Raw genomic sequence first — 13259 nt, 5'->3', positions numbered from 1 at the left:
AGATCACTGAAAACCATAAGGTACTAAGCATTAATTAATTGAATTACAAGTACGTTATCCACGTGTAGATACTTTATTTGTTGGTTACTACAGTAATAAGTAATTATAAACACAAAAGAGGAAAAGAACGTACAATTACGGCTAATGTCCATTGTGAAGATATCCTTACCTTTTCCTTAATATGTCAATAGAACTGGATAACAGAGGACGTGGTTATCCTCGTTTGAAATACAATCTAAATTACCTATTATATTATAAAATATGTACGGATTATATGACTATTGGGGTATTATTCAGTAAATGTATTACAATAGACCTATTCTTTGGGTCTTCCTTTCATAGATATGTGATACAATCAATATAAAAATAAAAAATCAGTAGCGCAACTGAACAAGGTATTTTGAAAAGCGTAGTTTTGTAAAATATACTAGTAAGTTACCATGCCTGATATTCAATAGAACTATTCCTCCTCTCTGTGTTGTGGCAGTAATTTAGATACATTAATGCATTAGCGTTGCCGGTTGATTATGTTAGCATTATCTAACCACATTCAGTTACTCGATATGTACAGAGCATCTCTGATGTCGCTTCTATACCAGCCTTAGGAGCTATATTCTATAAAGTTCTTTAACGAAAACTTTTGACTGTTTATTACCTAGCTTCGAGTAAACTATTTGTTGGAATTAAAAGTTGGTAAATCGTTTAAAGTCGACGCAACAGCTTTGTATAGCAACACATTAACAAAACAGGAAAGGTTCCCAGTTAATATTGTGTGAGCAAAGCTGGCCAACACTATGTTGGGGATAACGCTAAAGGAAAAACCCACATTTAAGAAGAAACGTGATAATTACGCGAGAAGGCTGAAGACCAAGAAACTTATTAACTATTTACAAAGCGAGTTACGAACTTCTACTACGCACGGTTTAGCCTACATCGCCAATACAGAGATACATTGGACAGAGAGGTAAATATTCTAGGTTCATTAATCGACTGTAAAACTTATTACGTATGCTTATCTTAATTATAAACGAAGCATAAAATCACCATTATTGTAACTTGGTTATAGGTCACACTTTAATTTGACTAGTTTGCCCGAAATATCATGATGAGGTGTGTATCGGCGTTATGCATAAAAATATTATAGGACTCGACTAATGAGTAAAATAATGTGACAGGTTTTGTACATGAATTTTAGAAGGATAATTTTAGATAAGGTAGTTATTAGGTAGATTTTCTCTCATATTCTAATTAGATATTCCCCAAGAACGCAGTGAAAACAGGTAAGTCTCTACACATAGTGCACGATTGAGTGAGAATGCTTTAGATCGATTACCCTCTAGAGGCCTGGAATAAGGGTATTAGATTTATTCTACTCTCTATGTGTGAACTGTGAAAATCCTACCTGTTCGTGTTACTAACAGCCCAAACAAACTGTGAATAATGAATGTATTAGGTACATCCCAACCGAGAGGAATAATTTTATTGTAACAAAATCTGTTCTCGGCCAAAAGGTTTATTCCAAATATTTTTTCAGCTTCCAGATGTTTATTTAACAAATTGGAACAATTTTAGCTTAGATGTTGAAATTACAATGACTTTAAAATATACCTACTCTCAAGAGCTATATTTATTTATCCCTCTATATTATAACGTCTATTGCAAAACTAGATTTGATTTATGCCTATGGTTGCGAGTCTGTCAACGTATATTTTTTTTATATATCTGTCTGAATCAAGACGTCTCGGACCATTTATTTACCTACAGGCCGTAGATGTTAAGGATTACATTTGCGAAGTCCATCTTATACATTTTTAATGTCGCGAGTCGACCCTTCGATCGTCCTTTAATCACACAGGCGCTATAAGCTGCTCTTATAAAGCCTTGATATTTAGGTGCTGACAACAAATTGTTTTCATATTTTCATAGAAAATGAGCTACTGAACACTTATAAACAATTCTATCTTTAACAAACTCATACTGTTTCAAACAAACTAAAAAGAGTAGGTATATTAATAAGGCATATTCATATAGTTCTAGCCGGAAAAGGTACATTGTTATATAAATAAGTTAAAAAGTTCCGTATTTTATTTACAGGGTATTCTGGGCGTTCTGTTTCCTTGGCTCATGCGTTATCATATTCTTTCTTTTGTCAGCTCAGTACACACGACTCGTGGTAAGTATCATGTCTATCAAGATCTACCGGATTTCTATTCTTATTTCTTAGGCAGACATAGTAACAGAGACTTTACCTAATAACTTTTTTGGTGTTTGCAGGAGGCACCAATAGTAATGAGTGTAGACAAAGACTATTTCAATTGGAATGTATCGTACCCAGCTATTATGTTGTGTCCAGTTCGAAAAATTGATGATCAAGTCCTCACTGATTATGTCAAGTACTTATGTACCTACTTTAACAAACTATAGGTATAGCTGTATTATTTGTATTGTAAACTGATCACCTATTTTAATTTTCAGTAAAACTTTCAACGCAACTGGAGAAAATCTAGAATCATATTATACAGCAATATCATCTGTTTCATTAGGATCTCTGAACGTGCTAGACTTACCGCCACCTGAGATATTAAAGGTTTATTAGCTTTCTGTATACGTTTAACTTACATATTATCTACATATTTGTGTTTTCATTCGATAAAATTTATTGCTCTTATAACCGAACAGTCCATTAATGACACTCAATTTTAAGTTACATCTAAGTTTCGTGCAGTACCTATTCGTTACTGTCACGTGTGCCGTAACGTCAGATGCAAAACTGAGATCACTTAAAATTGAGTGCTGATTGAGTATTTAGCCGTATACCAAAGTAAAAATTAGCATTCTTTCAGTTAATTCGACCTGAAGATTACGCGACAATAGCAGCAAATCTGTTTAAAAAGTTTAAGAACAATACACTGACGACAAAACCCGAATGGCCTATAACTTTAGATGCTACCATGACTGAGATGGGAATGTGCCATATACTTAACTCAAACGTCGCTGTACTAGATGACCCTCAGTAAGTGTAACGTATAACTTTAGCGCCTTTAAGCCCACAACAAAATAAATTTATTCTCAGAACTTATACCTACAGGTTAAAAAGTATCCTATGTATGTATGATAAATTCCGTAGTAAATATTTCCATGTTAAGTACAAATAACGATGAATCAATGATGGTAATATTGTTATAATAGGACCTAATTGATCAGTGCTAATTATGCAGATGCGATAGCCGTTGATTGGGGATTATCAAATCAACTTGTCTTTAATATATCGTATTGATTTGAGGAAAACATTGTTATATAATAATATATAGTACCTAGATAATTAGTTTTACGTAATTTCCACAGCAGCAATAATTTGGTATGTGAAGATGTACCTAATGAGCTTAATATAAAACTCGATCAGTAGGTAAAAATACAGGAACGAGACGGAGAATAAATTAGATACTGCCTTTTAAATTGTGACATTACTTTTATCATTGCCTAGTTTTATGTAGCACATAGACGACAATATGATGAAACATCCAATATTGATGCTAACAGCCATTCAAACTTTCAACAAAACGGTTTTCTCTCTGTTCGTTTTTTATTTGTTCAGCTAGTTGCATGTGCGAGTGAGTAAATATTTCATGCATAACGAAGCGCCTAACAAGAATAGTGTACCATAAAATAAACTTTTTCTTTTGTATTTCTAGCAAATGGAAGGACAGAAGTTTGAAATATACTAAGAGGAGTATAGATCTCTCCGTACATGATATTGATTTCTTTGTACAAGTATTGAATTATGCGGAATCTTACAAGGTATGTGTGTAACTAGTTGGTACCTACTCTATTCTACGACTGAAGACTAAACTATATTTAGCTACATATTATAAGTGTGAAATGTATACCTAGGCTACCTGTGTTACCCGTGTTTTTAACACACAATATTATTTTTGAACAGATAGCATTAGTTCTCATATGCATACCTTTCAAGCACAACTTGGAACTAATTTGTAGATATCTTACAGGTGTACACGGTAAGTCCCGACGAAATCACCCTGAGTGGTGCGCCATCGTTAACTTTCGACACGGAAGGGTTCTTGTCGTTTGGAGTGCACATCACGAGCACTAAGGCCTCCCCAGATTTGAAGGGAATTCCTTTACACTTGCGCAAATGCAGGCAAGTTACATACTTTTCTTGACTGTAGCGTGTCAGGTCCCTAAAAACTACTTTTTTTACTAAGTTCATGTAAAAATTGCTTCAGACTAATAACTTGATTACTAATACTCATCCAAACGGTGACTAACACTCGAATTTTGTGGATAAGGTATCCTCGGTAGAGGTCACGGTAATACAAATTTATTCTATTTCATAAATGAATACCTTATTAAACTCATTTGGATGATAAAGAGCGTGTATGATGCTAATGTACCTATCTACTTATATTTTACAGATTTATTTACGAAACAGACAGCAGTAGATACCCTATTTATTCGTATAACCGCTGTTTGCTGGAATGTAGAATCAAAATGATATTGAAGCTATGCGGCTGTATTCCACATTTTTATAAACCTTTAGGTAAGTGAACGCGAAAACCTCCATAGTAAATAAGGCAAAGGAAAATACAAATATATAGTGTCCATGATAGGTGTCTACGTGTTCATAAAAATTGACCCATTTCTCGGAATAACGTATTCCATAAAATAATTTATTCTAATAAGGTGGGTACTTGGAAAAAGTTTACGGTTAGATTCTTAATTTATCTTCATGTTATGAATATATTTTTTCTAGATGGTGAACGGGTATGCAGCTTAGAAGAACTAGTATGTCTTCGTGAATACAAAAAGGAAATCATGACGCTATCAATTACCAATGAAACGAGGAAACTCGATGAAATCGAAGGTTTACCGAGATCCTCTCGCGATTGCGGTTGTCTCGGCAACTGCGAGGAAGATGTCTTCAAAAATGACCATGAATCATTTCTACCTCAGTCTAGAATGAACAGGTTAAAAGTGAGCGTGGCGTCATTCCCTAAAGTAAGAGTTATGAGAGAGATCATATTCAGCTTCTATGATTTATTTTGTGAGTACTTTTTTTTCTAATGTACGTAAATGTCATTACACCAGTAGCGCGATTCTCTACAGTGGGTGCTGTCGAGTATCGAAAGTTTGACAGTTAGAATGTACTGCCAAAATAGTTCCTACAACGCCCGTTAGAGGCGTTGATCAGATTTTCATACAAAAGTTCTCGATAGCTAGCCGGTTGTCGGAAGTCGATAGTGGTAGAGAATCGAGGTACCTACTAATTTGGTTTTATAAAGATAATAACTGTTTTTTCAGTAAGAAGCGGAGGCGTGGTAAACCTATGCATCGGTACCTCCGTCATATCAATAATGGAGTTAATAATGACAGCATTAAGAATTCCTATTTACGAAATCATGCAAATATCTAAGGCTCTCTGGCGCAGATATACAAGGCCGCAGATTCAAAAGATGTCTCTAATTAAAAAACAAAGTTAATAAACACATGTTTTATTGTGACTTGATGTTTATTTACACAATATTTACAGCATTATGTATGAGACTACGTCGCACCGCACGCCCTGCCGCCTTGACCCACATCTGTAACAATACGTGATAAGGTTTTAGTACCGTTTAAATGCAGTGATGCTATATTTAGAGAATGGTACCATTTTAGGGAAATTGTTGTTGATTTTAAATATCCCATTCAGTGGAAAATGCTTAATATAGAAAATAAAAACATAATAGTTATCAGGTAATCGCAATGTTAACGCAGGTATGACGAAATAAATATACAAAAAAACTGTAATTTACCTGCCTCAAGCTCGTTCACGTCTTTCTTATACAAAGCCTCTCATCACAATGAAGGAACTGGCTACAGAACTGAAATAAAATAATTGATTAAAATTAACTGAGATATCTTAACTTAGATAACTTCTGAAAATAGATTTATGCAAAATCGACATTACCTGAGCTGTCAGTAGGCGAATTTTAGTCAGGCATTAGACCAGTAGATAGTAGTTCAGCAACTATCCACTTTTATCCTGGTTACTCGATCATGTTGATGATCATAGCTTTATTCCATTATTATCAAGTCTGAAATGAATTACAAAACAGGTAAATTTTGACAATATACAATGTGATAAGAAATCCCGAAAAGCTCCTCAGCACATCTCGCATCAGGAAACTGTCGAATTGAAATCACGCAGTACCTACATCAAGTTGACACAGGGATCGCCACAAATTATTCAGAGTCGTGAATCGATCACCGCGCGCTCTCGCTAATGTGAGGATATGATCGCAACGGGCGGCGGACAGCACGGAGCGACCCAACAAATCTTCTTGCCGAGATGACACATAACCGAGATATTAATCACTCAGTCCTTCAAACGCCGGATACGTCACTACTTGTAGAAGATTTGTCGCGTATGAATATTTTAGAAAACAGGCACCGATCTATAGAAATAAATAAAACAATATGCTGAGTGAGGCGATTGTGACATTAACTAATATGATAGCACCCAATCAATTAACTATAGAAAACCCCATGCAATACCCAAAACAAATAACAAAATCCAAGTTCGATGAGAGGAAACTTACCATTCTGATCGAAGAAGCCTGAAGACATATTTCATAGTAAGTGCGAGGCTTCTCAGACAACTTTTGCGATCTTCGAAAAACTTTTCATGGCGAATGGAATATCTCGGAGTGGTAACTACTTATGATAATACCTGATGCCTGCGTATCACCAAATTCAATTTTAACAATCTACCCTCTTTAGCGAAGGTGTTAAATGAATTTCAAATCAACCGGCAGACATGCTTATCTTATTCAGGTGTTCGTTCACCTTACAGATAACCAAGTGTTGAGCAAAAACAATTATATTGTTGAATTATTGAACATTCTACATTGTAATTTTATGCCCACACTAGTTCTCCACACGCAAAAACGAGAGATTGGCCTACAATAGTACAGGCAAATCAGTTCCTCAGCTTGAATTGTACCCACGCACTACGTGTAACAAAATTGGTTCAATTTCTGACGATAGAACTTCGAAAGCCAAAAACAAAATATTCAGCTACAATGACAAGGTTTTCATTTGTCATCAGAATTATGCGGACCTATATTCTCAATGCTTTTGACATTGAAATCGATTGCGACTCACAGGTCACTGTTCCACCGAAAGCGAGCATATGACGGGTGCGGGGCGAGCATAGGAAAGTATGTCTAAGAGGAAATTTAAAAACTGTGTGAGCGGTACCTTTCCGATGTATGTGTTCCTTGCCCACACTTTTCCGCATGACGGTAGACAACATTCGTAAGTGATCCTCGCAAGTTATAAACTAGTGAAAGCGAACTCCGCTATATGAGTGTGTGTGTGAGTGTGTGTCACTAAACATAATATATCGCTCTCACTCCTGTACACCTACAACAAAACTACATAAAGCAGACGACCTACTTCTTTCTAAAACATTCTGTATGGAAGAATGTTCACAGATTGGAATTCAATTCACAGTTATCATTTAATCAATGTAAATAGGACTCAATTCTCGGAAAGAAATATCCTGCGCATGAATGTTGCCTAGACCATTTACTCGTTCAACGCTAATGCCGCCACTCGCGTGCGGTGAAACAGGGACCATACCTTAGTTGGAAAAATCGACATGCTCCTTCACTAATCGAACAGATACATAATAATATCCCGATAAGAACACGAAACTCGATTTGCGAAGTCACCAATTACTCAATGACAATATTTTACTAAAAGCTCGAAACAAGGCTTAAAAAGGTGTTTGGTGCTAAAAGGAATATTTTAAAGTGGATCTCACGACTCCATGAATTCATTAATTATGAACGTCACAAAGCATACATAACAATAATAATTTTTCCTCAAATGAAATTTATTAAGTTTTATCATAGGGCTACATGAAATATTTGGACTCTTATATTAACTTAACCTAAGTACAAGTTATTAACGATAAATCAACGTCAACCGAAACAAAATCGGAGAACACATCATCACTGGACACAATTCAAGACGAAGATGGAAAGTGGTTCATTATCCTGGCGGCAGAGTGCATACAAACCCCAAATCAGACAGACTTCAAAACTTTCCTGAAATCACAAAAATTACAACATTTAGATGGTTGTCCACGCGACACTCGTCTTTGTTCGATATCAACTTATAGGCGCCAATATTTCTCAAAATCGATCCATCATATAAAGATGAATAGATTTTTCAGCAGTGTCCTACACAGATTTTAAAGCAATTCAAGACAAGACTGGGGCAGATGTTAGCCAAATGTCCGTCTCTCCGTAGCAGGACAAAATATGAAGGCCGAACGAACAACTTTAGCAGGAAATAAACATGCACGTTGTTGACGGAACGCGATAACAGCCGACTAAACGTATTCAAGATTTCAATTTTAAATTGCACACCAGGTTGATAAATATTGTTTTTTCTATGTCAACACATGATGTGAAAAGGAAGAATAGATGTCGAAGCATCTATGTTAGAAAAAGAAGCAAGTATCAAAGTGTAGATAGGAGTTCTGGGAAGTGTTGAAACATATAAGCGCTGAATAAGAATCCAGAGGCACCAAACAAACATTTGCGAGTGAATGGAAAGGTATTGAATGCAGGGCGTACCTAAACTCGAGGGAAAATCTATCGTCTGGAAAACAAACACCAGAAAAATCTACAAAGTAATTTCTATGATTTAAACTACTTACTTACATAATCATTACTAGAAGAAGCGTACGTCAATGGTCCTTCCATCAATACGAGTTCTGTCGAACATTTCTGATAATTTTTTTTAAGGAAACCATAACTGTATAGAGACACCTATAACCATACAAATACAACACTACAATAGACCGTGACAGACTTTTTCCTAGATTTGTGGAAAACTTTGGATCGTAATTGTATTGTAAAAAGGATACTGATTGCCCTCTCTGCATCCCATTCTTTGTGGAAGCGCACAACAGCCGTGTCGGGGGCCGTCATCTCAGCAAACTTCACGTCACCGCACTCGCTGAACTTCTCCCGGATCAGTTGCCACGTCACGGTTGGTGGAAGCTACAAAAACGGTTTAAATAACTATAAGATATTATATACTAGACACATGTAAATATCACGCCTTTATACCACAGGGGTAGGCAGAGACCAAAGAACGCGACTTGGTATCCTTACAAACTTCCCTTGCCTCATTCATATCCATACATGTTGTCATAAATAAATAAATTTAACCCATTACTGTCCCACTGCTGGGCAAGGGTCTCCTCCCGTAATGAGGGAGGGGTTAGGCCTTAAGTCCACCACGCTGGCCAAGTGCGGGTTGGGGACTTTGCATGCCCTCAATAAATGTATTAAACAAATTTTAGGCATGCAAGGTTTCCTCACGATGTTTTCCTTCACCGTTGGAGCACGTGATAATTATTTCTAATACACACATAACTTCGAAAAGGCATTGGTGTGTTGCCTCGGATTCGAACCTGCGACCACTGGCGTGGGAGGTGTCAACTTATACCACTCGGCTATCACTGCCACGACATGTTGTCATACAGGAAAATAAAATATTAATATCTACCATAGCCTACACTGATGAGGATACCTGGGTGAAGTATACTGTGCAATATACAATAATAATAAATGTTTAATTTCCTTGTGACACAATCTAAATCATTTGTGGTATTTCATGGTACAATCCAGAATTCACCATGAAAATCAAATTTATTCTGCGAAAATAATGTAATGACTCTCATCGTATTTAATAATAAATAATAATAATCCGTAAATAGTGACAAATACTCACATTAGTAATTATGACCATATCAGATTGTTTTTCCCTGTTGGATTGTTGTGAATTATCCCTGCCATAACCTTGACCGGAAAGGGATACTCCACCCATTTGTCTGGCTGAACCTATACAAATAACCATGACATGTTAAATTGTTCTCACATCATAATAGCAAGATAAGTATAAAGTAATCATGCAATATTGTCTAGTCAAGATGAGTGCTGACCTTCCTTACCTATCACATTGTGTGCATGTGAGAAATATTGCAAAAATAATTAGATGGAAACACATATGAATTTCGGGAGGGTCACACAAAATGTTATTAAGAGCTTACGAAATGGACTTTTTACTTAAAATACTATACATAAATAAAATAAACAAACCTGAGAGAGGTCCGGAGCTGAGTGAATTATTGCCCAAAACATTACCAGTGAGTCCCGAGTTGTTAAGAACATTGGAACCCAAGTCTGTGTTAAGTCCAAGGTTTGAGGAGTTTGCTTGTGCAGTAAGAACTGTTGCCAAGTCATTTGCTGTCAAACCTTGTTGAAGTAACTGATTCTGAAGAGCTCCTAATCCTGTTAAGCTTAGTGCCTAAAATATAAGACCACCAATATAAAAATCGAATCTAATTTTAGTAATAAACATCGCAGTTACGCAATTACAGTCTGACACCTTGGTAGAGATTGACAATGACGTGCACAACTTATCCAGTTTATTAACAATTCAGTTTATACCAAAATAAAGTAACTGTATCATACAGGGCACTATTGGTTGTGTAAGCCTGCAGGTCATTTATATAAAAAAAAAACATTTTATACCCTCTGCTAACAACAAACTGGTTGTACAAAGCTCTCTACTAAGTTGGTAAACTACAGTATTTAATATACAAACCTGTAATCCAAGACTTCCACCCAAAGTGGTGTTAGTATTTAAAGTATTTGTAGACAGTCCAGTGCCTAAGCCATTCAGAGATACTCCAGCAGCTGGTACAGCACCTAGAACTCCTGTCCCCAGTGAATTGCCAGTGTTGCCAATGTTCAAGCTAGTGGTGGTTGTTCCCTGTGGTGGCATGACATTCCTGGCAACATCTCTCAATGGCTCACCATTAGGCCCGAGACCAAGACCAATGCTTTTTAAACCCTCAGGCAACCTCACTTCAGATTTATCAGATACACCCCTATCCATGCGAACTGTCATCCTCCTATCGTACAGCATTTGTTTATCAAACATTGATATTGCCTGCAAGAAACATTTAGTAGTAGTACATAAACACTTAAATAGCAGAAATATGTTTGTAAAGAATTAAAGATTTTTTTTCCATTTTACCTGCACAGCTTCCACAGGATGATCATATTCAATGACAGCAAATCCTCTACTGTTGCCATCCTTGTCAACTGCCAAATCAATGTTGCGTACTTTGCCAGCCATTTTAAAAACCTCCTTGATTTTATTCCGATCTGCTTTATAGTCGAGCTGTAAAGAAAATTTGTTAACAGATTATTTGTTTTGTTTATACTTATCCAGCTAGAAAATTTAGTTCAGATTTCACCAATGTTGGCTTGTCAAGCATGCCAGTAGTTCTAGTCTATACACAATAAACTGGTTCACTTTAACTACTGGACTGTACACTACATTAAAAACTTGCAAATCAACTGTAAAGATAATTGAGCATGGCCAACATTGTAGAACATTTAGAAATTTTATGAATGAGTGCACAAACTAATTAGGTATAATAGAAAACTTTAAGGCCCAGTGTTCATTAACAACATAGGCACTGTTGGAAACTAAGCCTAGGAATATGTTTAAGGGCTCGTCAATATTTATTAGGTGTTGGTTATTAATTATGGCCTTAAGTTCAGCTCATCAATAATTAAATGGTTTCATATTTAAGCAAGTAATATTTATTTTGAGTTATAAACTCACATTAGCTACAAACACTTTCTTGACAAGTGGTGGCTGCACATTTATGGACTCAAGGAATTGCAAACTCAGTCCATAAGTGTTGTAGTTCTCTGGTTCTCTTGGTTTGTTCATTGTCCAGCTAGAAATGCAATAATAAGTCATCAGCAAAAATGAAAGAGGTACTCTCGGTCACATTATATGAATGTTCTTTGCAAAACATTATTGTAATCAGAAATCAATTCATATAAGGAGATATTAAGCATGTCTTAGGACACAAGGTTCATGTTACACAAATGTTATGATCGATATAACATAAAGTGTATTAAAATTACAGATTTTATACATACTCTTTATCTTCTCTGTTGTTTCTACCGCCACCGCCGCCGCCTCCTCCACCACCTGACCTTGAAGGATTCATTCTGTTTCTTTCGTTACCTGCAAATGCGAAAAATTGTAGTGAATCAAAAAATTACTAGCATAAATAATATTCTATACATTTATTTTTTACAATGACATTATATTTGTTTATCATACCTGTTTCCTCCTTTAGTACAAGTTTCCTCCCATTTAATTCATATCGATGCATTACAAATAAAGCCTTTTTCATTGCTTCAGCGTTTGTAAACTCAACGACACCACAGCCTCTGGGTTTACCATTCTCATCGTTGAACAATTCAACATAAGCCACATCTCCAACCTAAAACAAAAATTGTTAAATCAATATTGTGTTTGTTTTTATGGATTTAGACGATTCACAGTTGAATTTCGGTACAATACATTATACATCTAGCTCATTGATCTTACCTTTTCTTTGAATAAATCCTTGAGCTCGGTCCAGCGGAACTCGTAAGGTATATTTGAGACGAACAATCTTTTTGCTTCTGGACGATCGCGATCATTGGACCGGTCTCGGGTAGCGTCGGAAAACCTGGATGGACGGTCACCACGCCTCGAACGGTCACGCTCTTTTTCTCGCTGACTATCCATTATAGCCAACACCTGACATGCAAAATAAAGATAAAAGCCGGTACAACACAACAAATCCAAAAAGTACAAGTTTATTTATAGATTGTAATCAAACAATCAACGTACTGACCGTTTACTATTTTAAACGTATTTCACAATTTCACATGAACTGCAAGAACATATGTATCCCGTCTATTGTCAATTCACTATTTTATTTCTATTAATTTTTAATAAATCAGCACAGGCACAAAATGGCGGTAATGGCGCTCTTTTTTATTCTCAATCGAGAACTCGGTAGGGTGTTGTCATTTTACTATTACAACGTGCACAATCTATGTGTTGCCACTTGCCAGAGTAATGCTGTCATTCACGCATGTCTATTACATACCTACCTATTACTTCCATGAGTGTTGAACTTGTTTGTTTTCTCTATAATTTTAACATACGTGCACCTGGCTTGTTTAAAATTAAAATGATCACGCTTGATTATATTCGCTACATGCCCCATCATCTGGGTTATGTATTAATGTTAACTTAATTTGAATGTTTTTAGAAATCACAAACAAAAAATCACAATTATATTTTGATAATGT

At 35.9% G+C, this 13259-nt stretch overlaps 2 protein-coding genes across 6 annotated transcripts; one reads left to right on the top strand and one right to left on the bottom strand.

The window, feature by feature from the left end:
• Positions 1-715: 715 nt before the first annotated feature.
• On the top strand, positions 716-5501 carry LOC142978736 (pickpocket protein 19-like). The gene is given in 11 exon segments (XM_076123287.1): positions 716-964; positions 2095-2173; positions 2275-2393; positions 2476-2587; positions 2844-3013; positions 3693-3798; positions 4008-4159; positions 4434-4558; positions 4772-5062; positions 5320-5438; positions 5441-5501. Coding segments are annotated over 11 exon segments (1488 nt in total). The 5' UTR covers positions 716-794; the 3' UTR covers positions 5486-5501.
• Positions 5495-13006, bottom strand: rump (heterogeneous nuclear ribonucleoprotein rumpelstiltskin). Of its 5 annotated transcripts, none has more exons than XM_076123283.1 (15): positions 12797-13006; positions 12505-12699; positions 12235-12397; positions 12048-12135; positions 11722-11839; positions 11125-11271; positions 10690-11037; positions 10182-10389; positions 9814-9923; positions 8942-9077; positions 8732-8801; positions 6216-8114; positions 5969-6095; positions 5814-5882; positions 5495-5600 (listed from the first exon to the last, which is right to left on the bottom strand). In XM_076123283.1, the coding sequence occupies exons 2-11, from the start codon at positions 12685-12687 to the stop codon at positions 8746-8748; spliced, it is 1557 nt and encodes a 518-aa protein (XP_075979398.1). In that variant the 5' UTR covers positions 12688-12699; positions 12797-13006; the 3' UTR covers positions 5495-5600; positions 5814-5882; positions 5969-6095; positions 6216-8114; positions 8732-8745. The 5 variants fall into 5 exon arrangements, with proteins under 5 accessions (XP_075979398.1, XP_075979397.1, XP_075979401.1 ...); XM_076123282.1 differs by having other exon boundaries at positions 8736-8801; XM_076123286.1 differs by having other exon boundaries at positions 8739-8801.
• Between the last annotated feature and the right edge of the window lie 253 nt (positions 13007-13259).

This window comes from Anticarsia gemmatalis, chromosome 15 (genome assembly GCF_050436995.1).
Source record: "Anticarsia gemmatalis isolate Benzon Research Colony breed Stoneville strain chromosome 15, ilAntGemm2 primary, whole genome shotgun sequence".
Taxonomy (NCBI): domain Eukaryota; kingdom Metazoa; phylum Arthropoda; class Insecta; order Lepidoptera; family Erebidae; genus Anticarsia; species Anticarsia gemmatalis.
The sequence above is the reverse complement of the archived record's forward strand: the minus strand, read 5'-3'. Positions and strand labels throughout refer to the sequence as shown.

Coding starts and splice junctions, on each gene's coding strand:
- rump (XM_076123283.1), bottom strand. CDS start 12,687: ATGGATAGTCAGCGAGAAAAAGAGCGTGACCGTTCGAGGCGTGGTGAC. Junction 12,136..12,234: donor TGTACTAAAGGAGGAAACAG/GTATGATAAACA, acceptor TCGCATTTGCAG/GTAACGAAAGAAACAGAATG. Junction 10,390..10,689: donor GTGGAAGTCTTGGATTACAG/GTTTGTATATTA, acceptor CTTATATTTTAG/GCACTAAGCTTAACAGGATT.